At 47.2% G+C, this 27,744-nt stretch overlaps 4 protein-coding genes across 8 annotated transcripts in view; 3 read left to right on the forward strand and 1 right to left on the reverse strand.

Annotated features, from left to right (window-relative positions):
• The first annotated feature begins 135 nt into the window (after positions 1 to 135).
• Positions 136 to 3,883, forward strand: prpf31 (PRP31 pre-mRNA processing factor 31 homolog (yeast)). The gene is made up of 14 exons (XM_027003015.3): positions 136 to 274; positions 619 to 834; positions 918 to 978; positions 1,062 to 1,145; positions 1,274 to 1,371; positions 1,486 to 1,592; positions 1,739 to 1,908; positions 1,990 to 2,147; positions 2,327 to 2,416; positions 2,548 to 2,675; positions 2,772 to 2,844; positions 3,103 to 3,231; positions 3,337 to 3,435; positions 3,547 to 3,883. The coding sequence occupies exons 2-14, from the start codon at positions 619 to 621 to the stop codon at positions 3,670 to 3,672; spliced, it is 1,539 nt and encodes a 512-aa protein (XP_026858816.2). The 5' UTR covers positions 136 to 274; the 3' UTR covers positions 3,673 to 3,883.
• A 937-nt stretch (positions 3,884 to 4,820) lies between these two features.
• On the reverse strand, positions 4,821 to 12,919 carry cnot3a (CCR4-NOT transcription complex, subunit 3a). Of its 3 annotated transcripts, none has more exons than XM_027003139.3 (18): positions 12,775 to 12,919; positions 11,942 to 12,002; positions 11,738 to 11,805; positions 11,544 to 11,618; positions 11,207 to 11,296; positions 10,669 to 10,797; positions 10,488 to 10,583; positions 10,040 to 10,259; positions 9,746 to 9,873; positions 9,576 to 9,632; positions 8,596 to 9,466; positions 8,287 to 8,398; positions 8,017 to 8,158; positions 7,722 to 7,821; positions 7,180 to 7,390; positions 6,924 to 7,056; positions 6,576 to 6,701; positions 4,821 to 6,242 (listed from the first exon to the last, which is right to left on the reverse strand). In XM_027003139.3, exons 2-18 carry the CDS (start codon positions 11,964 to 11,966, stop codon positions 6,144 to 6,146), a joined length of 2,682 nt encoding a protein of 893 aa, XP_026858940.2. In that variant the 5' UTR covers positions 11,967 to 12,002; positions 12,775 to 12,919; the 3' UTR covers positions 4,821 to 6,143. The 3 variants fall into 3 exon arrangements, with proteins under 3 accessions (XP_026858940.2, XP_035386935.1, XP_035386934.1); XM_035531042.2 differs by having other exon boundaries at positions 10,040 to 10,253; positions 11,942 to 12,005; XM_035531041.2 differs by having other exon boundaries at positions 11,942 to 12,005.
• A 101-nt stretch (positions 12,920 to 13,020) lies between these two features.
• Positions 13,021 to 25,776, forward strand: sphk2 (sphingosine kinase 2). Of its 2 annotated transcripts, none has more exons than XM_027003124.3 (7): positions 13,021 to 13,581; positions 16,056 to 17,737; positions 19,046 to 19,195; positions 20,450 to 20,544; positions 21,820 to 21,935; positions 22,099 to 23,758; positions 23,989 to 25,776. In XM_027003124.3, exons 2-7 carry the CDS (start codon positions 17,233 to 17,235, stop codon positions 24,049 to 24,051), a joined length of 2,589 nt encoding a protein of 862 aa, XP_026858925.2. In that variant the 5' UTR covers positions 13,021 to 13,581; positions 16,056 to 17,232; the 3' UTR covers positions 24,052 to 25,776. The 2 variants fall into 2 exon arrangements, with proteins under 2 accessions (XP_026858925.2, XP_081552068.1); XM_081695942.1 differs by lacking the exon at positions 13,021 to 13,581 and adding an exon at positions 13,629 to 14,063.
• Positions 21,820 to 27,744, forward strand: part of cyth2 (cytohesin 2) — an 18,116-nt gene continuing 12,191 nt past the window's right edge. The window contains exon 1 of one of the 2 annotated variants that reach the window (XM_081695944.1): positions 21,820 to 21,935. In XM_081695944.1, the coding sequence (XP_081552070.1) occupies positions 21,902 to 21,935 (34 nt within the window). In that variant the 5' untranslated portion in view covers positions 21,820 to 21,901. Of the gene's footprint in view, positions 21,936 to 26,829; positions 27,166 to 27,744 lie in introns of those variants that run through there. The other variant, XM_081695943.1, reaches the window with a different exon arrangement.

Below are 27,744 nucleotides of genomic sequence, written 5' to 3' on the forward strand. Positions count from 1 at the left end.
CGATCGTAAATAGACAAAATTATTATTATCAATGAAACAATGATTTAAAAAATGACATCGGCTTGCTGCCATACTTTGCGTTCAGTTTCGCAGGTTATACCAAAATCATTATGTCCCAGAAGGCTTTGCGTTTGGCTGGACTATAAATGATGTGACGCGTTTACTGTGCGACTTCAACGACGTCGGTGCGTTGTTTGGGTGCTCTAACACGCTTGTTTTGCCATTATTGTAAATATTGGCTATATCTGGCGAAAATTAGGGACGTTTTTGCAAGGTAGGTTCCTTAATGATTGGAGAAATCAACATGTCTGTTACGGTTAGCTAAGTTTCCCGCTGTAGTTGGATAGCTGGGCATTCTCGCTTTACCCAGCAGCTTTTTTAAACTTGTCATGTTTTTTGGTTCAGAATTTTTTTAGATGCAGCGTGCCATGACAAGGTTTTTTTCCGCTAATTCCCCCAGTGAAGTGTGCCGGATTGTGTCTGGCTGCGTGGCTGAACGGTGTTTGGTTTGGTTGGACTGGGTTGGGTTGCTGTGGCTCACCGTCTGGCCGTCAGGGTGCTTGTGAAGCTTTTCATTGCTGGTGAGATTCGCACGTTAATCCGCCGTCTTTTGCCCAGATGTCTCTAGCGGACGAGCTGCTTGCGGATTTGGAGGAAGCGGGCGATGAACCGGAGGACGGGCTGTACCCCGGCGGGGACGGAGACGACAGCGACGAGGAGGGCATGGACAGACCGGCCGATGGACGGCTGGAGGACATCCCGGAGGACATGGAGCTGGACTACAGCGGTGCAGAAAACGTCACCTCCATAGCAAAGCTGCGCAATAGCAGATCGGTGCGTGCCCGCCTAACCTGCCGATCACTGGATAACTACTGGCGCGGTGCGTGATCGTTTTGTTCCCTTTGTGCATTTTGCAGTTTGCGGACATCATGGACAATATTGCGGAATACGTGGGAAATCCGCGCAAGAGCGCCGATGGTAAGCACGCGGGGCTGCTGCAGTGGGATGCGGCACGCGGACTGAACCCAAGCCCTCACTGTGTTTAACGATCTCTCGCGCAGTGTCGGGACCCGTTGAAGCGGACCCAGAGTACAGGCTCATCGTCGCTGCCAACAACCTCACCGTGGAAATCGATAACGAACTGAGTGAGTCCCGCTGGGGTTCAGGCTCACTGCTTCAACCGTGTTTCAATTCTGTGTGTGTAAACAAGATTGAGAATGCATTAGGTATTTTAAAGGTACTCTGTTCTTTTTTTTTTTTTTTTTTTTTTTAGATATTATTCACAAATTTGTCCGTGATAAGTACTCTAAGAGATTCCCCGAGCTGGAGTCGCTGGTGCCAAATGCCCTAGACTACATTAGGACAGTAAAGGTAGCGTACAGGACCTCATTTGAACATGGCATGCAGAGCTTAGAGAGCACAGTGCAAGCTGTGCGTCTCTGTGACGCTGTGTGACTGACGCTGTGTGTGTGTATATGCGCACAGGAGCTGGGGAACAACCTGGACAAATGTAAAAACAATGAGACACTGCAGCAGATCTTGACCAACGCCACAATCATGGTGGTCAGCGTGACTGCCTCCACCACACAGGGGTGAGAGGGACCAGGAGTTAGTGTCGCTCTATGTGGATATACGTCGGAGATGTAACAGTTAAATGTCATAAATAAATGCGTTCCCTTTCCGAATGGTGTAGTAGCTGGTGGGTGGGCTCTCCCCCTTTTTTTTTTTTTTTTTTTAGAACATTGTTAGATGAGGAGGAACTCCAGCGATTGGAGGAAGCATGTGACATGGCTCTTGAGCTCAACCAGTCAAAACACACCATCTATGAGTACGTGGAATCCCGGATGTCGTTCATCGCGCCTAATCTGTCGATCATAGTCGGAGCGTCAACTGCTGCAAAGATCATGGGTGAGCGTGCCAGCAGGGGGCGCTGTCTAAGCTGCGGTCCTTCTGTTTGGCCTATTTGCTGATGGCCTGTGCTGGGTTCAGGGGTGGCTGGAGGACTGACCAACCTGTCGAAGATGCCCGCCTGCAACCTGATGCTTCTGGGGGCCCAGAGGAGGACACTGTCTGGGTTCAGCAGCACGTCTCTGCTGCCTCACACCGGCTACATCTACCACTGCGATGTGGTGCAGTCTCTCCCTCCGGTCAGTGTCCACACAGGCTGACGGGCCCTGGCCGTAAACAGTCACCTGGACACAGCATGCTAAAGTGTGTGTGTGTGTGTGTGTGTGTGTGTGTGTGTGTGTGTGTGTGTGTGTGTGTGTGTGTGTGTGTGTGTGTGTGTGTGTGTGTGTGTGTGTGTGTGTGTGTGTGTGTTTTACAGGACCTGAGGAGAAAGGCTGCTCGTCTTGTCTCCGCTAAGTGCACACTGGCAGCAAGAGTGGACAGCTTTCACGAGAGTGCTGATGGCAAGGTGATGCATGCGGTACACACGCACGCGCGCGGTCACCCCTCATACACCGGCATTCATACACACACACACACACGTTTTGAAGAATATGGCAGTGTGAGGTCATGTTAAACTCTCCTGGTTGGCGGGAACAGGTTGGCTATGACCTAAAAGAGGAAATTGAGCGCAAGTTTGATAAGTGGCAGGAACCGCCGCCCATCAAACAGGTGAAGCCCCTCCCAGCACCGCTCGACGCACCCAGGAAGAAGAGAGGAGGCAGGAGGTGTGTCTCTGCGTGTGTCTCTGCGTGTGTCTCTGCGTGTGTCTCTGCGTGTGTCTCTGCGTGTGTCTCTGCTCACAGATGCATTTGCTCTTTCAGGTATCGTAAGATGAAGGAGAGGTTGGGACTCACAGAGATCAGGAAGCATGCAAACAGAATGACGTTTGCAGAGGTGAGTGTACACGCCAGTGTCCGCCAGCTCACGGCCCTACCTGTTTACCCCTCCCAGACCTACACGTCGCGCATTGCGGAACAGAAGCCGTTAAGATCAGTTCGTCACACAACCTCTCCGTGACCCCTCATCAACATGGACCCAAACAGTGTAACTTCACCCTGCGTGTGTATTGTGGATTCGTGCAGAGCCCTTAGGGCCCCTGTTGCATCATCACCCGTGTCTCTCTGACGGCCATGCTGTCCGCGTGTGTCTCAGATCGAGGACGACGCGTACCAAGAGGACCTGGGCTTCAGTCTGGGTCAGCTGGGCAAGGCGGGCAGTGGGCGTGTGCGTCAGGCCCAGGTCAATGATGCCACCAAGGCCCGCATCTCCAAGTCCCTGCAGGTATCAGTACTGCACAGCTCAAGGGGGAGGAGCTTGGGGTGGGCGTGGCTACAGGCAATCCTGCTAATGCAGCACTGTTCACCACTGCTGATGTGATTTTTGCAGAGGACACTGCAGAAACAGAGCATGACGTACGGTGGGAAATCCACTGTCAGAGACCGGTCATCAGGAACCAGCTCCAGTGTGGCTTTTACTCCTCTGCAGGTGTGTGTGGATACACACGCGCGCGCGCGCACACACACACACACACACACACACACACACACACACACACACACACACACTCTGGTGCTGACTGCCCCTGCTCTGCATTAGGGGCTGGAAATCGTCAACCCACAGGCTGCAGAGAAGAAGGTGGCTGAAGCTAACCAGAAGTACTTCTCCAACATGGCAGAATTCTTGAAGGTCAAGAGAGAATGGGAAGGGAAGGACTCTGCCTAAAACCATGCCCCTGGCCACACCTTTTTAAAATAAGTGAATGCTCATTTAAAACGTCAACCATCGCAGCCTGCCTGGGCCGTTCCTTTAAAGCCGCGTCTTGCAGCCTCTAGAGCGTGCCCTGCTTGCTGAGACTGTGCACCAACCTCCTGCAATGCCCTGGAATTGTGTGTAAATTTTCTTTATTTTTTAAATAAATGTGGTGATAAAGGTAGTATTTTACTGTGTTTGTTTTGGACAAATATTTACTCCTTTTCTGCACCTATACAAAAAAAAACTTTACTTTTATATTTATATTCTCTAAAAAGTATAGTGGGAGCGTTTCATGATTTATGTATTTGACTCCGTTAATATGATGGCGGAGATTCACCAAACTCCCCTGTGCATGCTTGGCTGCTGGGACTTTACCCCAGGCTAAAGTTACGACATCCCAACAGCACGTGGAGTTTGGCACATGTGAGGCTCTCCAAGTTCTTTGTAGTTTCTTCAGTGACCTCAGTCTCCACACTAGGCTGTGGATGGTAGAAGTCTAACGCTTGATCTTCATCACACGTTGCCATCACTTAGCTGACGCTTTTATCCAAAGAGGCTTACAATTATTCCTAAATACAACTTGAGCAATGGAGCGTTAATAGAAGGGCAGAACACTGGCACCCCTAAGTACCTTAACAGCTGTGCTACTGCTGCCCCATGGTTAAATGTCATTTAAATGTCATTTAACCATGGCATTGTTAATAACTAAAGTGTAGGAAGTATTTTTTTTTTTCTAACTTGGAAATAACATTTCTCAGACTAACCTTGTGCAGCGTTTGAAATAAATGTGAATGTGAAATTTTAATAAGACACTATTCCAACTACCTAATGAACAGGTTAATATTCCATCAGTTGCCATGTGTGATGCAGCTCTCAGCAAGCCAGGTGGCAGAGCTGTACACCAGACAACCTCGTAAAAATGATGATCATAACTGCTTCATCTCGGGCTGTGTCCTTCACTCACTCATTAATTTCTACAAGCTTCTAGAATAATGTAGGACTATTATCTAGAGTGCATTGATTTTGTCACCTGTGTGGAAGAAATGTTTGAATCCTATGCTGTCAAAGCAATGCTTTAAGACCAGTGAGCTACCCTGTACGACAGGAAACTAGGCGAGTCGGTTTCACAAAAGTAGTTTATTGAAATTTTACAATCCTCCCCCCTCTCAGCCTTACGGAAGAGCATGTCATGCTGGCCTGACAATGTCCAAAAGGCGAGGATGAGAAATTACTCTGTACAACATTTTTTTGGAGAAAACTTCACAAATCAGCTGCACTTTTCAGTCCTGGTGCTGGAAAAAAAATTTTTTTCATGTTCTGGTCATAGTTATTGTAGCCATAGTCATCACTTAAACACACCTAGTCTTCCCCTCTTTAAAACAATAAAGGAAAATAAAACATTAGACTGATCTTGGATCGGGTTGGTGAAGTCAGTGAAGGGCACAGGATTACCAAAACATGGTGTAACTGGGAACAGTGACTCTGAACCTGGCAGCAGGTACCAGCAAAGCAAGATGGCTGAGGGGGAAAAAACAAAAAACAAAAAACAAATCGCAGGTTGAGACAGGATTTCTCTAGTATTTTCACACATCAATCCAAAACGAAACAGAATCCATAAGCCACTAACAACCTAAAAGACTGAGAGAAACAAAATATAAAGCTTTGAACTTTACATATTTGTAATATTTCTCTTTTATTAGATATTTTCTTTTAAGTAAATTGCTCATGCCATATTAAACAGACACAAATCACACGCAAGTCACCTGGCCGGCGGCTCAGAGTCTGTCTGCTTGCGGACACACTCGAGATAGATGCTACAAAACAAAACCTTTAATATCACCGCTGTCACATCCTAACAAAACCACGGCTAGGTGGTAGCATGAGGAGGGAGGCCGAGAAGAATGCAATTGCATAGCAATTTAATGGTCGACTCGTTATCTCGCCAGGCACAGGTACAGTGCCTATGCTCCCAGCGGGGCCCAGATTCATGACTAACCCTAAAAGCACTAGACGAGCGGTCACGCAGCACTGCCTGGGTCAGCCCCAACGCCGGCTACTGCACAACTCCACAAGAACCTACACGTACGTTGTATTTGACTGGATCTCATTACTCAGAGTCTCTCCTTCTCCTTCCTGCTTGGTTAGTGGGTAAAAGGGTGGTTCAGTAAAATCAGTGGGGGGTGGGGTGGGGGGGTGAACAGAAGGGGAGATTAAAATGTTTGAATGTAAACAGGCACTCGACCCCTTCCTTTTCTCTGGCACACCTGGGCTCTCTCTTTGAAAGAAAAAGGCCTACTTTACATCCAACTCTAACCACAACATAGAGTTCAACCTTGGAATGTCAACAGCAGCAGTTGTCATAGCAATCTCTCTTTTTGCTCGCGCTCTCTCTCTCTCTCTCTCTCTCTCTCGCTCGCTCGTTTGCTCAGCCTGGCTGGGGGTCACTGCAGGTCGCGGTCCTCCAGGTATCTGTACTCAAATGTGAAGCCCTCCTTCTTCCTCTGGCCCCACTTTTCATAGTCGAAGTAAATATACGTGCCCTGCGGAAACAACAGCAGCCTAAGACAGCGCCCTCTTATGTCCCCTTAGGGTAAAATCACCCAGCTAACTGGGAAAATGTGTTTGCTACCTTCAGAACAAAGCCAGCAATTCATAAAATGGTTTACATCAGGGCTACAGTATAATGCCCACATATTAACAATAACATAAGATTAAATGTTTATTTGTTCAACAGCAAAAACATTCATTTTTCAATTTATTTTTCATGTCATTGGCTGACAAACTTAAAAAAAGGATCAATTAAGCAAAACAAAAACCAACATTAGAACATAACACTCCCTTGAGGGTCTGTGAGGGACCGTCTGGGCACTCACCTGCTCGAACTCATCAGTGATGGTTTTGGGTTCCTCGTGCCTTTGGAACCACATCATGTACTTGGTGTGGAACCTCCATGACTGCTTCTTCAAAGCTTTTGCTGACAGATATTGTGCCTTTGTGCCCTGACAGAGAGAGATGCATGTTCACTACTCAGGGGTACAGGCTCCTAATGAGGGAGTTCTGGATCATAGGGACGTTTATATTCTCTGAGTTATTATTGAAGCACAAATGTAGACAAAAAACCCCCCCAGATATGACTGTTAGTCTACAGATAGGACACTTACATACTGACCAATCACTTTGGCCGGCTTTGGCCAAACACACACACACACACACACACACACCTCTAAGTAGTAGAAAATGAAGAAGAGGGTTTCGGTGGACAGTCTCTGGTAGAACTCTATGGAGTCAGAGTGCTGGGGTGGCACCTGGTGGTGGAAGGGCAGTGTGGGGCAGGGGTTCCTCATGAGGTACTGCCTGGGGGAACAGAGTTAGCGAGAGTCAGCCCAGCACCCTCTCTGTAGCACGGCCGCACACGCGCTATAAGTGCGGCTTAGGCACACGCCATCGCCCCCCGTGTGTTCATGTATGGGCGGGTACCTGATCCTCTCAGAGTCGGATGGGTGAGGCATGTGTGTCCAGGCTGCCTCCTGCATTGCCTGCTGGTAGAGCTGCTCTTTTGAGAGAGGGGTGGGGCCTAGAGGACACGCCCCCAGAGAGGGCGGGAGGTTGACCTCAGTCACAGCAGGCTGGGGGGCCGGGGGTGGCCCTGCCGGGGCGGATGTTCCAGAAAACAAACCTGGAGTTAAATCTGAGACAGAGAAGAAACATTTAAACCTTTAATTAAGAGACGCTTTTGGGGCCTTCTTTCATTTATATTTAAAACAAGCTACTATAAAAACCACCACCACCACCACCACCACGGTCAGCAGTTTTATTGGACATGTATATGTGTCCCCCCTGAAAACAACTCCCTCTAGGTCCCTAAACCAAGGCAAGCCACATGCATGTTGGCTGATCTTGCTGGTCTTGAATCAACACTGCAGGGATATTACTGTACATTCCTGTGTCCACAGACCTGCTGGTTAAGGGATATGGCAGGTGATGTCACATGAAATAGTGTGCACCGTAAAATACAGTACCTCGGTCACTTAGATGAAGTGACGGGATTTGTCCATCCAGGCCTGATCCCAGAGCTGCCCTCTCGGCCATGGCTTTGAGAGAGCTGAGAGCCTCTGGACCCTGTAAGGGGAGTCAGAGAGCGATAGGATTAACCCCCCCCCCCCCACACACACACACACAAACACACACACACACACGGTGACAGGGGTTAGCCACACACAGAGAAACAGAGTGCAGACTGATACGTAGAGGCTAATTAGAACGCGAGACGCTGGACTGCTATTTTCAGCAACACAAGAGGTTTAGGGTCCAAACCTTGATGGCTTCAGTGCTGGGTGTGTAGGAGTGCGGCCCGTTGAGCAGACTCCCACCACCAGGGGTACTGTCTGAGAAAGGAGGTGATTGGGAGGAGGGGGGCAATGTGATGGAACTCAACAGACTAGGACCATTATCCAGACTACAGGAGACGCAAAGAGAGAGAGAGAAAGAAAATGTGTAAGAATGACCAAAACATCATAAAAATATATGATATTTAAAATATATTTAATTTTCATTTTATATTTAAAAACAATATTTTTTACATACTGATTGGTCGAGGAGCTGCTGGAGGAGGGCTGGCTCGTCTGGGATTGGTTGGCGTTGCTGAGGCCGGAGTCTGGGTTGCTGTCGGCCACCACAGCACTGTAAGCAAGAGGGTCTGCAGAAAAACCCCAGACACACATTAGCGAGAGCTAACCTGCTAACCCAGGTCGATTACACAGAGACCTGCCTTAAAGCTTACGTTAGACAGCTTGATTGCACAAAGGCCTGCTTTAGAGACTTATACTAGACGACGTCATGATTATAGAGACCGGTAGACAGAAGAGAACAGATCCAAAGGTTATCAGCACTCACTCGTGCCGCCGTTCTGTTTGACGACACTGGGGGGTCTGGCAGGAGCCACGCCCCCGGCAACGACTCCTCCGGGTACCACACTGCCTCCATTCCCTCCTGACATGCCCAGAGCTGTGCCACCCCCCGGCACTGTGCCCACGGGGCTCATGGATACCTGCGTGGGCGTCTGCAGTGGGTTCTGCCCGGGAACCAGGCCTAGCATGCCCCCATGCCCAGGGCCGGATCTCAGCAAACTGAGCCCAGGCCCTGTGCTGTTATTGGCCGAGCCTGCACTCACTCCCGCCACGCCCCCGCTGCTAGTCCCCATGGGTCCACCAGGGGCGCTGCTTGCCGTGCCGACCGCAGCTGCCTGAGCGTAAGGGGCGGGCGTGGAGCCTGACAGAAGGCTTGCCACGGTGCTGTGGGGGCCGGCCGTGCCCGCCTGGCCCGGCCCAGGCATCGGTGCCGTCCCACCGCTGCTGGTGACCACCATGCCGGCCTTGGTCACAGCCGGGCCAGAGCCCGGCGCCGTCTGGCTCTGGGAGCTGGAGACAGCCAGACCCGACACGCTGCAGGTGGGAAGGGAGGGTGTGGAGGGAGCAGGGAGTGTGGCGTGGCCCGGCGGGCTGGGCGCGTTGTTGGAACCCCCCGAGGAGGAAGACGATGAGGAGGAGGACGAGGAGGAGGACGACGAAGACAGCTTGGCCTGGGCCTGCGGGGGGTGCTGCTGCACGGCGCTGCTAAAGCTGCCCAGCAGACTGTTGGCCCCAGAGACTGCCGCCGCACCCCCAACGACGGTAGCCATGGACACGAGGGAAGAGGAGGAGGAGAACCCTGAAGACGCGGAGGAGGAGAAGGAGGAGAGGGACGGATTGCCGTTCTTGACGGGAGACTGAGACAGGAGGCAGGAGAGAGTGGCAAAAAGGTGGTGAGTGCATCGTGAGAACCGCACCGTCCAAAATTCACGTGATCGAACACAGCAAACACTATACTTATCCCACCTGATTCACTTCACTGTCTGTTGATCTCCCTCTTTTCTTCTCCTCTTCAGAATTCTCCTAACACACACCAAACAAACACACACCACAACACACACACACCAGAGAGGACAGAAGTTGCTCAGAGAAAGTTCTGGAAAGAGAGCTGGAAGGAGAGAGGCCGAAGGGCTTACAGTGGTGCCTGTAGCTGGAGATGGTGGGATGGGTGAGGATGACGTGGTAGAGGTGGGAGTGCTGCTTGATTGGAGAAACGGCTCCTCATCGTTGTGTCCCTGTGGAGAGGTGGCCATCAGAGACGATGCTAGAGCGAGAAAGAGAGGGAGGGAGAGAGAGAGAGAACAGCCATACTCAACTCCAGATGGAATTACCTGAACTCAAGCACGATTCGAAGGCCTTCCTCGGCTCAGGCCACGATATATCCTCCCTCAGTCAAACACACACACACACACACACACACACACACTTACGGATGTCCTCCAGGTCCAGGTCATCGTAGAGGAACTCATTCTCCTCGAAGTCAGGCTCCTGTGACGAGTCGATGTAGTATTCCACGTCATCTTTGATCTTATGGATGGCCTCCACCTGTACCGAGTCGTTGTCCAGCATCCTCAGGATGGTCTCCAGCATGCGGATGTGATACCGGTGTCTGTCGATCAACCTCTTCAGCTCCTCTATGCGGTCCTGTTTCTACACCACACGCACGCACGTGCACGAACGTACACGCCAACATGCACACACGCAGCTCAGTGCAATGCCCCGGGCCTCTTGCGTCAGGCCTGATTTTACACGCATCCTGGGTGACGTGCTGTGACTTGGTGTGGCGGGACATGAGAACGTGGTACAGTGAAGGAGGGAGCACGATGGCACAGCACGAGGACGGCCCTGGGAGAGGCAGGCACTGCGGCGACAACTCACCTCCTTGTCTCCTTTCTTCTTCCTCGTCTGAACAGAGAGAGACTCCACCTCACTCTCGAACTGGTCCACCTGCATGTTTAGTGTGTCGATTGTATTCTGCAAGCGGCAGAGAGAGGGTGAGTGCAGGGCTCACGCAACACCCCCCCCCCCGTATTCGAAGAGGAACGGGAAAGTGGCTCACCGTCAACCACTGTTCAGCCTCCTCCTTCTCCTTCTGGGCAGGGTCCACCTTCTGAGCCAATCCCAGTCCCTCCTTAGAGTACGCCTTCGTCTTGGTCTCCCTCTCTACCACCTTGAAACGCTCCATTTGCTGAGGAGAGACATGAGTGAGAGCTTGGTAGATGTCTATGAACAGCACAAGCATGCGCCACAAGTAATATGCTTTTATGTGCACTTAGGCTGTGGGTCAAGGGTACATCTGGCTACGGTGTTAATGTTTTTGTCACTGCAGGTAGCGGAGGTTACAAACATTGCTTCAGCCAGAGTGGTCGGGACGGTCACATGAGCTACACAAATCAGACTAGGCCTATGCAGCATGCTTCTTATTTGCTGTTATATTACTGGCCTTCACAATTTGCAAAGCTTACTGCAAACCTAATATGAAGGAACATTATCAGATTGCAGTACTTTTGTCTATATCATCTAGCTCCAGGTTAGACCAGCGGAAAGTTATGCGCCAGAAGAATGTGCTGTATGGACCCTTGGTATTCTGTTCTTACCGTCTCAATGAGTTTGCGATTTTCCACTAGCTGCCGTTTGTCTTTGATTTCATTGGATGCCACCCATGTCTTAATCTGGTCACGCAATCGCTGCAAGATGAACGTATAATGCACTGGTTACACGGACAGCACTGAGAGTAACATACAGTTTCCGTTCACACACATTTGGCCTGCACTGATCTGTCCAGACCAGCAGACAGGAGTGTCTTTCATAAGTGAGTGGTGACAATGAGCAATGACCAAATGATTGCAGAAAAAAAACATCACCAGCTGGAGGTAACATAGCACACCTGCACCTAAGAGACAGACAGCTGTGCTGTATTTAAATGTTTCTCACCTGGAGCTTTTTAATCTCTTTCTTGAGATCTGCTTCATATTTCTCCTTCTGGTTGGCATTTGCTGCATTGTGAAGCTGTGAAGTACATTCACATGCAGATTATGTCACTTCCAAACATGGAATTATACAGCCGATATGCAACCTGTTGTTTTTTGTCATTCTGGCAACAGAACTCCTTTATAGAGAAATCTCACCTTTTGCCAAATGTCTTCAAACTGCTCCACACCTTCTGCGACTTTTTTCAAACATCGATCTATTTCACCTGTTTGTGTATGGATATCACAAGATTCAGTTCAGACAGACTGTTGTGTCAGTTTAAAGAATCACGTCAGTCGATAAGCGTATAAACATGAGGATACACAACAGGTATTATACAGCTCTGTTCGTAATGCTTTCACCTTGGAGTTTTCTCTTGTCAGCCATGGCTTCGCTACGATACTGTCTTCATACCTTCTGCCACTGCTGAAAGAGAGTAATAATAAATTAGTAGTTCATCTTACATATCGGCGTGTTAACCTGTATTATAGTCCATATTAGGCACACGGAGAAAGCTACTACAAACTTAATCTTATTATAAAGACTCAAACAAAAATGTAATAATTTAAAATGTATACGAGTTGATTGCTAGCTTTGTACCTAACGCGCAAGATTTACTACACTAGCTAATTTACATAAATATTCCTGTAGTCAGCTAACTAGCTAGCATAACTAACTAGCTAATTCGCAACTTGTGCAGTAAACAAGATAGCTGGTTATTAAGCTTAAGTCATTTTGCAACAAGTGTATAGCACTAAAGACATCGTTATGTAAATTTTGAACGACGTTACTTAAAAAAATCGATATCTTTATAGCAACATCGTAAGATCCTCAACACAAAACGTTAGCCCACCGTGTTTACGTTGTCAGTTAACCTAGCCTAGCTAACTGCCAAACTATTAGCTCTGACATTTTCCCGTTGGATTGCCAACAGATCACCGATTCTCGGAGCAATCCGTTATGTAACTAGAATGTAATTAATTCGTCAAATCAATCACGGTGCATATGAATCGAGCTAAAAATTAATATAAAGTGATGATGATCTGGCTAACGATGGAGCTTCCAGGACAGGTAGGTTAGCTAACGCTAAACCAGCTATGCTAACGCTACCTAGCTAGCTTGCAGAAGAGAGAGCTGTTTTAATACATAACCTATTAAAACTCTGTTCATTTTAAAATGCACATGTATCCTCTACCTTTCTTCAAATATGTGTGATTCGTTTATATCGCTTTGAAGCCACAATAAAAAAAAATCTTCGAGAACTCTTTACTTCAAATTTTCACTGTTTTCTTCTCGTCAAATCTCCTCGGCACATTAAAGATGGACGTGAGGCCCCGCCTCTCCATGACGTCAACCCGCGTAGCGGAAGTGATGTTCTCAATGGAAGGAATGAATGGGCTCGGGACACAAGCTATCGTTCGGAATTCGGATTCGTTACAAGAGCCGTAACATCCTTAGATTAGTCTGCGTTGTGACAGGGTATATTTGTACTAAGGATTATTTCACCATTTTTTGAAAATGTAACTAGGCAAAAACTCGTGTTCATTTTGTAGTCCAATCTCGCGAACTACATATCCATTGCCGCAACCGGGCAGACGTATTGGCAAATCTGGTAGCGCGGTTTCATCCGGGCTTTCTTGACTGTGTCCCTCTACCAGTTATGTAGCTCTTTAGCTACACAAATACATTTGCAGGACATTTAAGTGCCTGATCAAAGCGTAGGATTTTTTAGTAAATATAAAAAGCAGAGGACATCGCCAAGGAGCACTACAAAGCGACCGCGCTACCATTGCGAGATAGCGAAGATTAAGCCACACTCCGACGAGGGCTGGGCTGTAGAGCGGGTATTTATAGGAAATGTAGTTTTTTAGATGATTATTGCGGCAGAATCAGCAAAAATGACTACCTACAACGTAGAATAGTGGTCGAAAACATTTAGCGCAACAACACGTGTCGCAAATTATGTATACAAGCTTTAATTCGGAGGTCAATGGAAAACCAGGTGAGTAAAAAATGTCTGAAGTGTAATGACTAGAGCAGCCCAAAACGAGAGTGACAGCCTCGACCCTATTTTGTCGTATCGGCCTCTAATCCTTTTCAGTTTTGTGATTGGATAGAGTTTGCAGTCACTCATTTCTTTTATGTCATTGGCCCAGATATTGGGTGAAAGGTTATATTTACGGAAAAAAAGATTCCCTGAGTTAGTAATTATGGACAAGTATATCTAGATGTGTGAAATTAAACTAGGATTAACGTAAATACGGATAGCAGTAGATTGTTAGCATGTTTGCCCTTAGTTGAACATTGATCGGGAAATATTGACAGGTTAGTAATGTTAATAGGCGAACGCCTCCGAGCCCTTAGTATTGGGTTGTTCATCTGTCACTCAAATAATTCAACCCTGATTGGTGGAGAGTCCCTGAATTACAGCGCTGCTGCCAGGGGCAGAAAGACAGAGTCTCGTCGCGGGGAAACAATCGTGAGGCAAGTTATTTGTTGTTGACCAGTTTACTGTATTTTGCATCTATGGCATTAACGTCAAATCCTAACGCCCGACGGTTCGTTTTGAATGAACGAACTATAAGATGCTGAAGTTGTAACCTGGAAATTGTGTTTATTATGGCATCAGTTTGCTGCCATCCAACTCGGGAGCGCAACTAGGCTAGCTAGCGAGACGTATAGCTGGTTATTCTAGCTAAGATAACCGCTAAGAAGCTCACAAGTGTCAGCTAACACATATAGGTTATGTTATGTTATTATGTTATGTATGTTACTGGCTATAAATGTGACTGTTCTTCGCAAGACAAATGTTAACAGTTGGTGGCAAATTACTAGCTAGTTATCTTAGTTTGTTTTGTCGAATTCACTTAGGAACAGTAGCGTGTGGGTATAATCAGCAACTCTTGCTAACCTAGCCAGCCTACAAACTAACTGGGTTTATTAGTTAGTCAGGTTGCTAGTTGTCTAGCTTTAGCTGGGATCGATAACAAGCCACGTTTTAACGGTTTAGTTAAATTGCTTCGTAGAACGGAGTTTGTGTGATTTAGCTAGATGTTATTTTGCTCGCTGAGAGGATCTTTAACGGCTCCTTATAACGGACCGCTGTGTAACTTGCCTTTCTTGTGAGACCGTTGTTGAGTCCTCACCTGGTTTTGTGTAGGTTATATTGGGTTGCCATGGCATGTGACCTAGGTTATATTCTGTTGTATTGTCTTCAAATGTCTTTGTAAACTGGGGAGCTAGTTAGTAAGCTACGATGTTTTAATCCCCTTGAAAGAAAACTATCCTAGTATTTTTGAAGTAACTAAGAACCTTTTTAAATAAACAGAATACTGTATGATGTGTTGGTATTCTGGGGACAGAGAGGTGCAGTTGAATTATCTCTGAACTAGGATCGCTTTCCTTTTATGGCCACGTTGAACTTTGTTTCATCTTGATCCCTTTTATTATAGCCCTCCAGGGCAAATGTCTGCTCAGTTAACTAGTGAGTAATTACTGGAGAATGCCTATGTATGAGAGGAACAATTCTTTGTCGATGTAAAAAAAAAATTTTTTTTTTTGCTGTAATGATTTTTTTGAGAATGGGCAGCAGAGAATGCATTTTTCCCCGACATTTGGCAGACATTCTGAGAGTTGGAGTTGCTTTGCAAACGGTGTCCCCACCCAGTATTTCAAGGACACGAGGTACAACAATGAGCACGAGCCCGTGAGCGCTGTTTTTAAAAACCCAGATCCGTGGAGGTCGCCCAGATATTGATTTCGTCTGCATCCAGCAGATCGGCGAGAACAAGACCCGCCGGAGCGATTTTTCTGTCGCTTAGTTATATCGATCGGTCAAAAAACAAACAAAGCGCAAAAAAAATTTCCAAACTCCATCAAAATGTTGAAATATGCTACGCACGTATGCGTCTCTCGTTTGATAGAAAACCTAGGTGTGCGCGTGTAAGAATTACGAGTTTAGGCTTAAAATCTGTGATTTCTCCACAAGGCAAGCAGCAGACTGCAGTGCACAAATTGTGACAAAAATACTACGTCAACTATCTGGAAAACATCAACTATTCAACTGTGCCCAGACAGTGGGATGCAGGTGTCAGTCGTGAGTGGGCACGCGCTGAGTTCGTGCGGCTCGACGTTGGTCATTAGCCTTTTTGTCCCAATTTGGAATCGAGGCCTCGTGACCGCGTCGCGTTCCACCGCCGTCTCCGCTTCACTTCTGCTTACGCTCGTGTATGCTGAGCTTTGCGTTTGGACCGCAAGATCAGCCCTCCGCTGCCCAGTCAGTTGTTGTCATGCTCCGAGAGACGGTCCGCCTCGTGTCTGTTAAACTTGCTGACTCACATCTTTGATATACGTCATAACTGTTCTTTTTTTTTTTTTATAACTGTTCATGGGTCAACTAGACACTTGATACCAAAAGAATATGCTGCACATTGACTTATGTTTGTTATATTTATGCTTCTTTCTGTTTGCCTTTAGGACATCCCTGAAGTTAAATGTGTAGGAGGGATTACGGAGAAAAACTGTCATGACATAGTACTCTTCCCCCCACTAACCCTCTGTTTTCTTTCGGAGCTAGTGTGTTTTTCTCTGCTGTTGAAGAATTCTGGGACTTTAATGGATTATAAATCTTGGATTTTGTGGCATGTGTCAGTTGGATGACTAAAGATAGAATGTAACCTATAATTGCTACATTTGCAGACAGAGACAGGAGCAGAAGGCCATCATCCCACAGACTGATGATTTGAAAGGGAAGGCAATTATACTGGATTAGACAAGAATCTTTAGTGTTGACACTGAAGTTTCATTAAAGGGTATTCACCTTGCACTGCTGAGAGAATCCTCTACCCTACCCTTAGAGAAACATTCTCTGTGTTCCCATTTGATATCCCTGAATTGTTTTTCATAGGTTAAATAATTTATGTCTTAAGTGGTGTTTTAGTATAACTTGGTTTTACATTTTCTGACCTCAAGACAGCGGGCGTTGTTGAGCAGCTACCTAATGTCTGCACTGTGTTTTGATATCATTTGCAAGCAACACTAACAAGATTATTTTAACAGGCTGATATAAGAAAGTCATGTTCAAGTATTTATATCCTTCACAACAGATAGTCACTTTTTCTTTGTCGGATTAGACAATTATTTTTAGACTTTGCGAAGCCTTTCAGAGCATTGCAAAGGTTGTGGTATTTAAATGTGCGACATCCAGTGAGCTGTAGAGAGCTGACCAGCGGCCTCCAGGATTGTAGAGTTTTTTAATGCGACGTGCACATCACGCATGATGGCACAGTGGTGTCGGGAAGAAGACCGAGTATTATTGCTTCAAGCAGACAGGATTGAGAGGTGTGGTAGTGCTATCAGTGATGGATACATCTGCTGCCTTTTTATGCATTTTACTTGTTTCAATTTCTTTTAATTCTTGAAGATGATTTATTTTTGACTAGACAGTCTGGTTGTTTGAAGCTAAGTGAGTTCACTTGCAAGCCTGTACAGGGGTTTTAAAAACTGATGAAAGCGTGAACCTTCATCTGCTGCCTCAGACTACTGCACCCATCTGCTTTTCCATCCTGACCTCACTTGACCACTAACTCCGAACTCTCTGCATGACCCACCGGAGCTGCCTCTTTCCTCTCCCTACGAATATCCTGCTGTGAACATGCGCTCCCCAGGGCCCCAGAGCCCCTCCCCGTCTCCACCCCCAGACCCGCCCCCAGGCATGGCCCAGGAAGCCCTGCTGCATGGGCAGTTTGCAGGCTGGAGCAGTGGAGGAATTGGAGGTGGGGCGGGCGGGGGCAGTGGTTCAAACGGCAGCAGCTCCCCCAGCACACCTACAGGGGTGTCCTTGCCCCTCAGCCCCGCCTCGTCCAGCTACGCCCTCACCCTCACCCCCACCCACATCCACATCCAGCGGCTGTCTCCACGTCCGGGCAAGGCCTCTTGGCTGCAGCTGCCGCTGGCAGAGCTGACAGGGTGTAGCTGCCCACGTGCCCCTGCACCTCCACTGCTGGTGCTCTACTGGTACCCACCCAGGCGACGCAGGAAGGGTGTGTCCAGGCGCCGAAATGTGCATGCCTACCAGGCTGAGAGTCGCACCGAGGCGGAGAAGTGGAACGCAGCTGTGCATTGTCTGCTGAGGGGCCTGGATGTCAGCGCCACTACAGGTGGGTGCGTGTGTGAGCGTGCACGCACGCGCTTATGCTCATGCTTGCTCGGAAACAGCCGTGACCAAACGGCCGTGACACCCATTCGGTCCTTTGCCAGAGCAGACAAATGTAGGAAATGTTTGTTATGCTTGGTCATCCTTAATTGTGTTTGCCTTGATCAGGACTAACCAAGCACAAGCCATATGTGGCCATAAGATGCTTAGACAGGCTAATGCTGGTCGTTCTTGAAATATCATGAAATCTGTTCAGAATGAACAAACATCCACCAAATCCTGTGCCAAACCCTTAGTGCATTCATTCTTACAGGTCTCTGAAACAATGCAGTGCACTGAATTCGGCGGTGTGTGTGTACGTGCGCATGTGTGTGTGAGAGAGAGAGTTGTTGATTTTATTTCATAGTAACAGTTGCTGGTGGCTTAAGAATGCTTTTTGAAAACTACAGGACGATGTTAGCATCTTTTGGTTTTCCTCTCTGCTGGTCTCCTCACTGCTGAGCTCAATCCACACTGCTATAGCCCACAGTCATACCTACTGGATTGTTTCACAGGAAACTTTGACTCCTAGATTATAGTGCAGTCAGCCATATCACACATGGGTTTGTGTTTTGTGTGTGTCCAGGCTTGACGTTATCAGTCTAACTGTGTATCCTTTGTCGTGTGTGTGTGTTTTATGTTTTGCGCGCGCACACACACACACGCACGCACTGCCTGCTAGGCTGTCACTCGCAGTGGGAGAGGGATAGGTCCCACTCGCAGGGATAGGTCTGCCACTCGCAGCGGGAGAGGGTCTGGGTCTGCCACTCGCAGCGGGAGAGGGTCTGGGTCTGCCACTCGCAGCGGGAGAGGGTCTGGGTCTGCCACTCGCAGCGGGAGTAGGGTAGGTCTGTTACAGCGGGAGTGGGTTTGGGTCAAATCTCCACAAGCCTCTCTGAGCAGGACAGACAATGCAGCCTACCTGTCTGTCTCGCCCTGTCTGTCATTCTGTCTGGCGCACTCACACAGACGGCGCCAAAAGAAACAGTATCTCACTGACCTTGTCCCTGTATTTTCAGCCTCACTCCCACACCCAGGCTGTAAAGGATAGAGAAGAACTTTACCCCCTGTTTTGCTTATTGTTTTGTTTTTTTCTCTTTTTATAGTTTGCTTGTCTGCTTTTTGTTAGTTTCTTTTAATTTTCAGCGTTTTCCAGTCTTGTTTGGGGTTAGTGTGATTAAACTGTGTTCAGACAGATTTTGGATCTAGTTACTATAGTTTGTATATGAGACCATTTGTTTATTTGTTTGTTTTCTTTCTCTCCTCTGTTTAGAATTTAGCAAAAGCATGCTGCCCCGCCCTCGTCGTCTGCTGCTATTGGTCAACCCATTCAGTGGGCGGGGTCAGGCCATGGACTGGTGTCAAACGCATATCCTGCCGATGATCAGAGAAGCCAACATCAGCTACAACCTCATACCCACAAGTACGACCGACTGGTTCAGTGAAATAGCAACTCTTCCTCTAGCCGACATGCTCCGTCCTGCGTCTTACTGAATGTAGTCCGTGCTGAGATCCAGAATGGTCCCCGGGGAGCTTAGCCTTTTCTATTGATCAGTTTGATCTTCCACTGAAAACATTAGTGAAATCTAACCTTTCACTGAGTGACGTATTCGGACAAATAAAAAAAATAAAATAAAGGCTTTACGAACAATGAAGATGTCAAGACAGTTATGACGAGATGGCGACTGGCTCTTTGAGCAGGGCAGTGATGCAGCAATTCCACACCTGAATAAATGCTCAGTGACACAGTCCAGCTTTAGTAGGGGCCTCCCATTCCATTCCCAGCTCCTCCTGGTAGCCCAGCCTCTTCCCTGCCCCTCCCGTTGGCCTCCTGTTCCCCCACTCATACCATTTACCCCACCCATCCGGTGCTGGTAATGCAGAGGTGCCAGTAATGTGGTGCAAAGTAAATAGTTTTGCCATCACTGATCAGATTTCACTGACCTCTTTTCACAAATGTACAACATTTGTGTAAGCAGTGGAAGACCAAACTGTTGAACATGTACTCATGGTGCGTAGAGGAATGAATCTACAGCGCATCTAATGTCTACGACATCTGTAGCATCCAGGCCAGGGAATGTGCAGTTCCTCACCCCCTCAGACCGCTGACTCAGCAGGTTTAGAGAGACAAACCCCTGTGTCACTTAGCGTTTCACCTGGTAGAGTGAGGTGCTGGCAACACCAAGGCCAGGGGTTTGAATCCCAGGCAGCACACACTGTAATACTGATTAATATGTAAATCGCTCAGGACAAGGCCGTCTGCCAAATGCTAAATTTGAAAATATAAATGTCACCTGCCACTACTTCAGTTAATGATTGCAAGTTATTCAAGAGCTTTATGGCATATAAATGTATGTCGTTAGTGAATGCTGGGTGCCAGACATATGTGAATTATTATTATAATGTGAAAAGTGAAGTGTTTAAAGGACTCTTAGGTTTGTACCCAGACTCATGTTTTAAGTTCTTACTGAATTTAGGGTAATGAAGAGTGAATCACCCATTTATTACTTTTATGACAATAATGTTGTCTTCTTTAAAACTTCAATGAATCTGAAAAGCTAGGACCTAGTTGCTGACTGCTACTCAGCAAAGAAAAGGTCAGAGAGAGCCCCGCCTCCCCCCCTTGGGAGCTCCCCCAGTGGGTGCAGATGCCAAGGTTGTTTTTCTATTGCCATAGAGTACCCGAGCCATGCCCGTGAGCTGATGAGGGAGATTGCTCTCCGTGAGTGGGATGGTATCATCATCGTCTCTGGAGATGGGCTGCTGCATGAAGTGAGTGACGGCCCAGTGCAACTCTGCATTATAGTATAGTATAGTTCTTTTATGACAGCATGGATCTGTCCTACAGTATAGTTCTATACTAAACTGTAGCACTAACGCTACACAGTAAATCCGTGAAGGAAAAACCAGATAACGGAACACAAACAGAAACAAAAGACAAATTGAAACATGGAGATAACACCAGAAAAGGAACTGTAACCCACCAGCACAGAGAGGCTTACAGTACAGAGATGGCTACAAAGCATCACTGCGCTCACTCGCTGCATCCTCTAGTGGTCATTACTCCGCAGTGCAGAGATGACCGACATTTACTTCGTCCTATAGTATAGCTCTGTTCCACAATGTAGTTCTTTTAATCCGTTATAGCTCTGTAATCTAGTATAGCTGTAATACAGTACAGATCTGTCCTGCAATGTAGCATATCTGCCCCACATATATTGTTCATGGTATAGTCCTGTCCTATGGCTTTGTGAGTATTTCGAGCCATTGTTCTTGTTGTCTTTTATATCAACTACAAAAGCTTTTATAGCTTTTACAAATTGATATATTTAATTATATTAATTATGTAATTTAATTATGATATATGGCTATATATTGAACTATATAATGATGGGTATTACTGTATAATAAATTATTAAAAGTTCTAAGGATTCTAGGATATTTTGGATCATTTTAAAGACCATCATTGACTTTTAATAACTGACATTTAATAATAAACAGTTTGTTTCCATAAGTGGAAATGTCTGGCATTTAAATTGGACCTAGTTTGTATTTAAAACAAATCAGGTAAAAATCAAGTTCTTTACACATAACCAAACAAATGACTACATCTTGGACCCATTTTAAACATAAGATTTAAATATCTTGTTTATAAAATATCTAGTTTATTTTTATAAGACAAAACCTGTTTTAAACCAAGAAAAACATTATTATTGTTATAGATCTGTCTTTCTATAAAGGGCTGGTAAAGCACTAAAGCTTGGTGGGTGTAAATTGTCTTGGGACAGCCTGTGTCTGATGGCCTGTGTCTGACCTCTTTCTGCTAAGCTGTATTTAACCCTCTACCCCCCCACCCGTGTGCTTTTTAATACATAGTTATACAGACACTGAAGGGTCTGTGATTCGCTACTTCAGTCTGTTTCACACTTGAAAACACTTTGAATTAGATGCACTACTACACATTATGTTTTGTGTACTGCTGTGTGCCTCTGTGTGCTGGTAGTCTTCAGAGGAGCAGCATGACTAAATGTTTCTCTCTCCATGCAGGTAGTTAATGGCCTCATGGACCGGCCAGACTGGGAACAAGCAATAAAAACACCTGTGGGAATATTGCCCTGCGGCTCTGGAAATGCCCTGGCCGGCTCCATCAACCACTACGCAGGGTAGGATACCTCAATTCACCTCTGACCTCACGTGTCCCCATTACACCGCACTCCTCACCTCACCTGTCCCCCATCACACAACGCACCTGTCTCCATCACACACTCACTCCTGTGAGTGTCAGATATGACACCTGACAAATTTGTTGACCCGTGTGTCTGTCAGATATGACATGTGCCTTCGGGAGCCACTCCTCCTCAACTGTTGCTTCCTGCTTTGTCGGGGTGGCATCAGACCCATGGACCTGGTCTCTGTGACAACAAGCCCCTTAGCATCCTCCTCCTCGTCCAATCAGAACGGCCATCCATCCACGTCCACGAGGTTGTTCTCCTTCCTGTCAGTGGCATGGGGCTTTGTGTCAGACGTGGATATTGAGAGTGAGCGCTACCGGGGACTTGGCTCCGCCCGCTTCACCCTGGGAACACTGGTGCGACTGGCCTCTCTGCGCTCATACCGGGGCCGCCTGTCCTACCTGCCCCCCGCCGTGGTGGAGCCCGCCCCCGACTCCGCCTCCCAGCCCTCGCGCCGGCTTCTCTCCCGCAGCATCACGGAGGGCCTAGAGGGCTTCTGCCGCACGCCCATCCACCGCACCTGCTCTGACATGGGCATCAGTGAGCAAAGGAGCCTCAGCAAGAGTGACCGGGAGCGAGAGAGGGAGGAGAGGAGAGAGCGGGCACGAGGGACCGGCGTCGTCAGGGCCAGCAGCCTCGCTGAGGACAGAGAGAGGGAGATGGAGGCAGAGCAGAGGATGGAGAAAATGTCGGGGTCCAGCTCAGAGTCCAACGAAAGACAGGAGGGAGACGGGAATGAGAATGAGTCCGCGGATGGGGAGGACGAGGAGGAGGACGAGGGGCGGCAGAAAGAGAGGGAAAGGGAGATGGATATGAGGGAGGGATACGGTGTGGAGGAAGGGAAAGAGGCAGAGGAATGCGAGGAGAGTACAGCAGACACGCCTCCAGACCCGAGATGGACACTTCGTAAAAACTCTGCCCCCTCCACTCAGCTCGTCAATGCCTTTTTCAGCCAGCCAATCAGCGCGGATTCCGAGCAGGACGTAGCGATGGAGGTCGATGGGCAGCAGAACGGCAGCTATTTCCAGCGAGAGACGTATCTTCTGGACCCGGGGCGTGAGCGTGCGCTTACCATCTCCTCCCCCTTCCGCCAGTCGCCGTTCTCATACAAACCAAAACTCCCGGACCAGAATCAGAACCGGAGTCCTTCAAGGCCCCGCCCCATCTCCCTCCTCCAGCACGCACACTCCAAATCCCTCCCTCCCAAATTCCCCCCACTCTCTCTGTCGCAGTCACCTATGCCCCCGTCCTGCACCTCCCCCCCAAGCTCTGACTACCTGGTTCCGCAGCCCAACACGCCTGGCTCCGCCTCCTTCTGCCCCTCCTCGTCCTCGTCCTTCTCCTTTGACCTGGCCAAGCCTGCTACGTCTCACTCCTCCCTCTGCCCACCCCCTGATGATGACCTGCTGCCCCCTCTGGACCAGCCCCTGCCCACGCGGGACTGGGTGACCATCGAGGGCGACTTCGTCCTGGTGCTGGCCATTTACCAGTCGCACCTGGGCGCAGACCTTCTGGCTGCTCCGCACGCACGCTTCGACGATGGCCTGATCCACCTGACGTTTGTGCGGGCCGGGATCTCTCGGGCCACCCTGCTGCGGCTCTTCCTGGCCATGGAGAGGGGCGCCCACCTCGGCCTCAGCTCGCCCTACGTCAGCCACGTGTCTGCACGGGCCTTCCGCCTGCAGCCGCTCTCAGCCCGCGGGACCCTCACCGTGGACGGGGAGCTGGTGCCCTACGGACCCCTGCAGGCACAGGTAACCACCACAGGGCCTGACGACAGCAGATTGACACCAAACGACTTACTCGCGTGATAAAATGTGGAGTGCATTTCATCATTCTGTCTCTCTGTGTGTGTGTGTGTGTGTGTGTGTGTGTGTGTGTGTGTGTGTGTGTGTGTGTGTGTGTGTGTGTGTGTGTGTGTGTGTGTGTGTGTGTGTGTGTGTGTGTGTGTGTGTGTGCGCGCGTGTGCCTTCTCTCCCCTTAGATACATCCTTCAATGGCCCGTCTCATTGTAGGAGACTCTGGGGTGAAGATCACCAGGTTCTGACCTTGGGGGATTTAAACAAGAGGGGATTATTGTACACTGTCCACATTACAAGCGCTATCCACGTCTGCGGAGTGGAATAGCCAACAATTGCAATAACTTGTTTACTGGAATTTCCTTGAAGGAATCACTTAATTGAGCTACGTGTGCCCAGATTACCAATCCATGTAATGAAGGGGTGGGTATGTGCATCTGTGTATGTTTCTTTAGCTTCCCCAAGACTGCAGCATGGACACACAAAGGTCTGGAGAAAGGGACCATTTGAATGTGTGCACTGAGTCCGTGCACCAAACATCTACTTTGTGATTGGCTCGAGTGCCAATTCCATAGTGTCCTTGCCTTACTACAGAGAGTTTGGGGGTGGGGTAGAATACTAACACATTCTGATTTGGAACACCTGATGAGCTAGCCACAGCCGTATACAAATGTGGTCCATAGTCTCCATGCATATTCAGTTTTCAACTTCATGTGCAATTCTCCCTTATACTTTCCCCTTTTCTTTAATAATTACAATTAACCGTAAGACCTCATGTAGTTAAAATCAGTTTATTTTAGTGACCGTTGTCTCCCTCCATCCCTTAGGAAGACTCTTCCATATGCATTACTGTGGGACCATTTAGAGACATAATGACTTCAGTTTGGTGTCTTAAGGTTAGGTTTTAAACAGCCTACAACTACAGGATCTAGAACAACAGTCGTGGTGGGGACATTTTATTTAGGTAGCTGCAGGAAACAGTAATCTTATAGATGAGCTGAACAGTTAAACGTGGATATTCTGGTGTATAGTGCATTTGCCAGATTGTCTAAGCAGCATGTAGTGATGTTAATGCAAGCCAGGTCTGTTGCATTTACACAAGATGGTTGCTTGGATTTAATTTCTTTTTTGTTTGTTTGTTTATGAAATGTTAGGAAATGTTGAACCTTTCTTAGAAATAAGCCTTCAAAATCATGTGATGATTATCTTAAAATGGCAGAAAGATTTATATTTACTAAATTATTGCATCTTACTGCAGAGCCTGTTTGAGTGTCTTGAGTGGAAGTTTGAGTGACTTGGTCTCCTGCATTTGAGTGTCTCTTCAGAGTGACTTGCATTTTTTTTTTTTTTTTTAGAATTGGCTTTTGAAAAGCAACCCCCAAGGTAAGGAGAGCCATATAAACCCCGGGTGTCTGACGCCAGCAACGTTATCACGCTCTGGAATTAAACCCGGAGTGTCTGGCTTTTGCCCATAGAGGACTCCCAGCGAGGCTGCTTCTGCCTTAAACCAGGGAGTCCTCATTCTCCCGGCCTCTGTCACCTGGCTGAGGTCTGTTAGCAGCTGCATGAGAGTAACGGTGTGGGCTGGTCTGAGAGCGGGATTAAATACCCCCGTCCTAAATAAACGCTCAACGCTTCCCCCGTGTAGTGCAGTCAGCATGGGTCCATCTGTACAGGAGCGGATTTGAGGCCTGGTGATGGAATCACATATTTGCACTTAGTTGTTTTTGCCTGTTTTCTTTTGGCTAGCTGTGCTTTACAGCAGTGGTATACTACAGTTCTGAACTGCTGTGCAAGATGATAATGCCATTTAAGATGTCTTGTTAATAGATGATTCTATGATGCTTATAATAAAATTGTAATTACTACTAAAATATAATAAATATATAGAGAGAATGTACATTTCATAGTTCTGTATAGTTTAAAATGTTTTGTTTATTCTCATGATTAAATCTAACTGAAAGTCCACCCGATTTCCAGCTTTCTGTTTGGTGTATGTGGTTGGACTTCACTGCTGTTCATGCCAAGTTAATTAGGCTTCCTGTTGGTCCTCTGTAAGGCCTGTACTCCCTCAGCACAGAACACAGGGTCCTGGAAGTCGGGAAAACCTTTATTGAACTCCGTAGGAATGTTGAATAATTATCAGTAAAGGGAAGTGACATTAACACAGCTGTGTATCAGCAGCCTTTCCTGTAAGAAGGCACAGGAGGGGAGTGAAGCAGGGGTGGGGGAGTGTAAGGGCAGTGTGTATCTGGACTCAATGAGGTTGTGGGTGGGAGTGGAGAGGAGTGAGGTAGAGGGTGGATGGAGGGAGGGTGTAGCCAGGGGAGTGAGTTTCAGGGTGATGTGGTAAACAAGGAAGCTGATGTCTCAGACATTCTTCCTCTCCTTCATCTGCCTCTTCATAGCATCCCTTCCCCTTCCACTAATCGGTGCCAGCAAGGACTCAGTAGGTCTGTTATCTCGCCTTCTCTACAGGCTTCCGCTTTCCCTACAGCCCTGCCAAACAGTTTCGCCTCCTCTGTGTCTAACTGTTCAGCAGCATCTAAAAAAATAAACACATTTTTAAAAATCGAAACTGGCTTTATCTGGCCTGGCTACCTTAAAGAGAATGGCGATATTACTATTATTTCTTAATAGGATATGGACAATGCTGACAAACAAATCTACACAAAATGCCATACGTGCTATGTGTAGAATTTAATTATTGGCCCAGTCACCTGGTGTGTAAACACCCTGTAAGTGTGCATGTGCATTAGAACAAGACTAATATTACATTTGTAATATTTCATATTAACAATATAGACTAACCATATTTAGTATAAAAGCGCAGTCCAATCAGAACAATTAACATCGGGCTATTGTATGACTTAAGAAGCAACGTGACTATGTAGGTTGCTCGAGTTCTTGGGTTAGTATTTTATATTTTCGCTAAGCTACATATGCTGTGCTCAAAGTGTACAGTATTCTGATGAAATGTTTTATAACATTGTATGACACGTGGAAGATAATTCGACTTTGAAAGCTGGAATTCGCCAATTAAAGAGACCTTCAGGTTACGTTTCAGCCATTTTAACCCATATATGGTATTTTCCAAAATGGCGTTCCAAACCCGACGTCCTTACAAAGATGGCAGCCTGAGGTGGACGGTCTGGCCACACTGACGTAAAATCCGGTGTCACCTCGACTCCTCCTTTGTCTAGAAACCCCAGGCTTCGCTACCTCCGCCTGGTTATTTATTTATTTCCTTTTTATTTTGTGGGTATTTTATATATCCATCTTATTCCTTAATTGAATGACATTCCAGTCTGATACATATATGCCTAAAAGCAAAGCCCCTAAAATGGATGACCTAGACTACAGTAAGTTATGTCTCATGTCTGGTATTGTTTGGACTAATGTAACACTGGCATAACTAGCTTATGATATGCCGTTTTAATAACGAGGATTAATTATTGATAAATACTTTGCTAGTTTTACTCTTATTGCCGAATTATATTTCTACTCTTGGATCAAGTTGCACTGTTTTGTTCGTTCTTGTTAGATTTACGCGTTAGCTTGGTTAGGTAGCTGGCTAGAAATCATTATAGTTAGCTAGCTAAGCTAAGCTTACCTAATCAGTTATTGATCAGCTTTCGATTGCGTTATCTAATAATGTTGCTATGCTTTCCAGATATATATTTGGGAACTATTATAATCTATCGTTTGAAGAAGCTCGTTGAACTATTTGGGAGGCATGACAAGCACCAAGAAGTAGTTAGCACCTTGAGTTCCAGTCTTTGGACAGCTCGACTGGATGGTCCAGAAGCACCTGGCATTTCTGTCTCTTTAGCTGTCTGTTAGCTAGACATTTTGGGGACGGGGGGACTTCGTTGTCTTCTATTTCAGAGATTAACCTGGCATTTAAGTACTAATGAGAGATATTCGGAGATTTTTGTAGG

The sequence above is a fragment of the Electrophorus electricus genome, chromosome 14, assembly GCF_041902795.1.
Source record: "Electrophorus electricus isolate QZ-2024a chromosome 14, ASM4190279v1, whole genome shotgun sequence".
Lineage (NCBI taxonomy): Eukaryota > Metazoa > Chordata > Actinopteri > Gymnotiformes > Gymnotidae > Electrophorus > Electrophorus electricus.

Bases quoted from the DNA above. Each gene is read 5' to 3' on its own strand.
- prpf31 (XM_027003015.3), top strand. From the start codon at position 619: ATGTCTCTAGCGGACGAGCTGCTTGCGGATTTGGAGGAAGCGGGCGAT. The intron at 1,372-1,485 runs GTAGCGTACAGG...ATATGCGCACAG, and splicing joins ACTACATTAGGACAGTAAAG to GAGCTGGGGAACAACCTGGA. The intron at 2,148-2,326 runs GTCAGTGTCCAC...TGTGTTTTACAG, and splicing joins TGGTGCAGTCTCTCCCTCCG to GACCTGAGGAGAAAGGCTGC.
- cnot3a (XM_027003139.3), bottom strand. From the start codon at position 11,966: ATGGCTGACAAGAGAAAACTCCAAG. The intron at 11,297-11,543 runs GTGAGAAACATT...TTCATCTTGCAG, and splicing joins AAGAGATTAAAAAGCTCCAG to CGATTGCGTGACCAGATTAA. The intron at 9,874-10,039 runs GTAAGTGTGTGT...TTCTCGCTCTAG, and splicing joins CCTGGACCTGGAGGACATCC to CATCGTCTCTGATGGCCACC.
- sphk2 (XM_027003124.3), top strand. From the start codon at position 17,233: ATGCGCTCCCCAGGGCCCCAGAGCCCCTCCCCGTCTCCACCCCCAGAC. The intron at 17,738-19,045 runs GTGGGTGCGTGT...TCCTCTGTTTAG, and splicing joins GGATGTCAGCGCCACTACAG to AATTTAGCAAAAGCATGCTG. The intron at 19,196-20,449 runs GTACGACCGACT...CTATTGCCATAG, and splicing joins CTACAACCTCATACCCACAA to AGTACCCGAGCCATGCCCGT.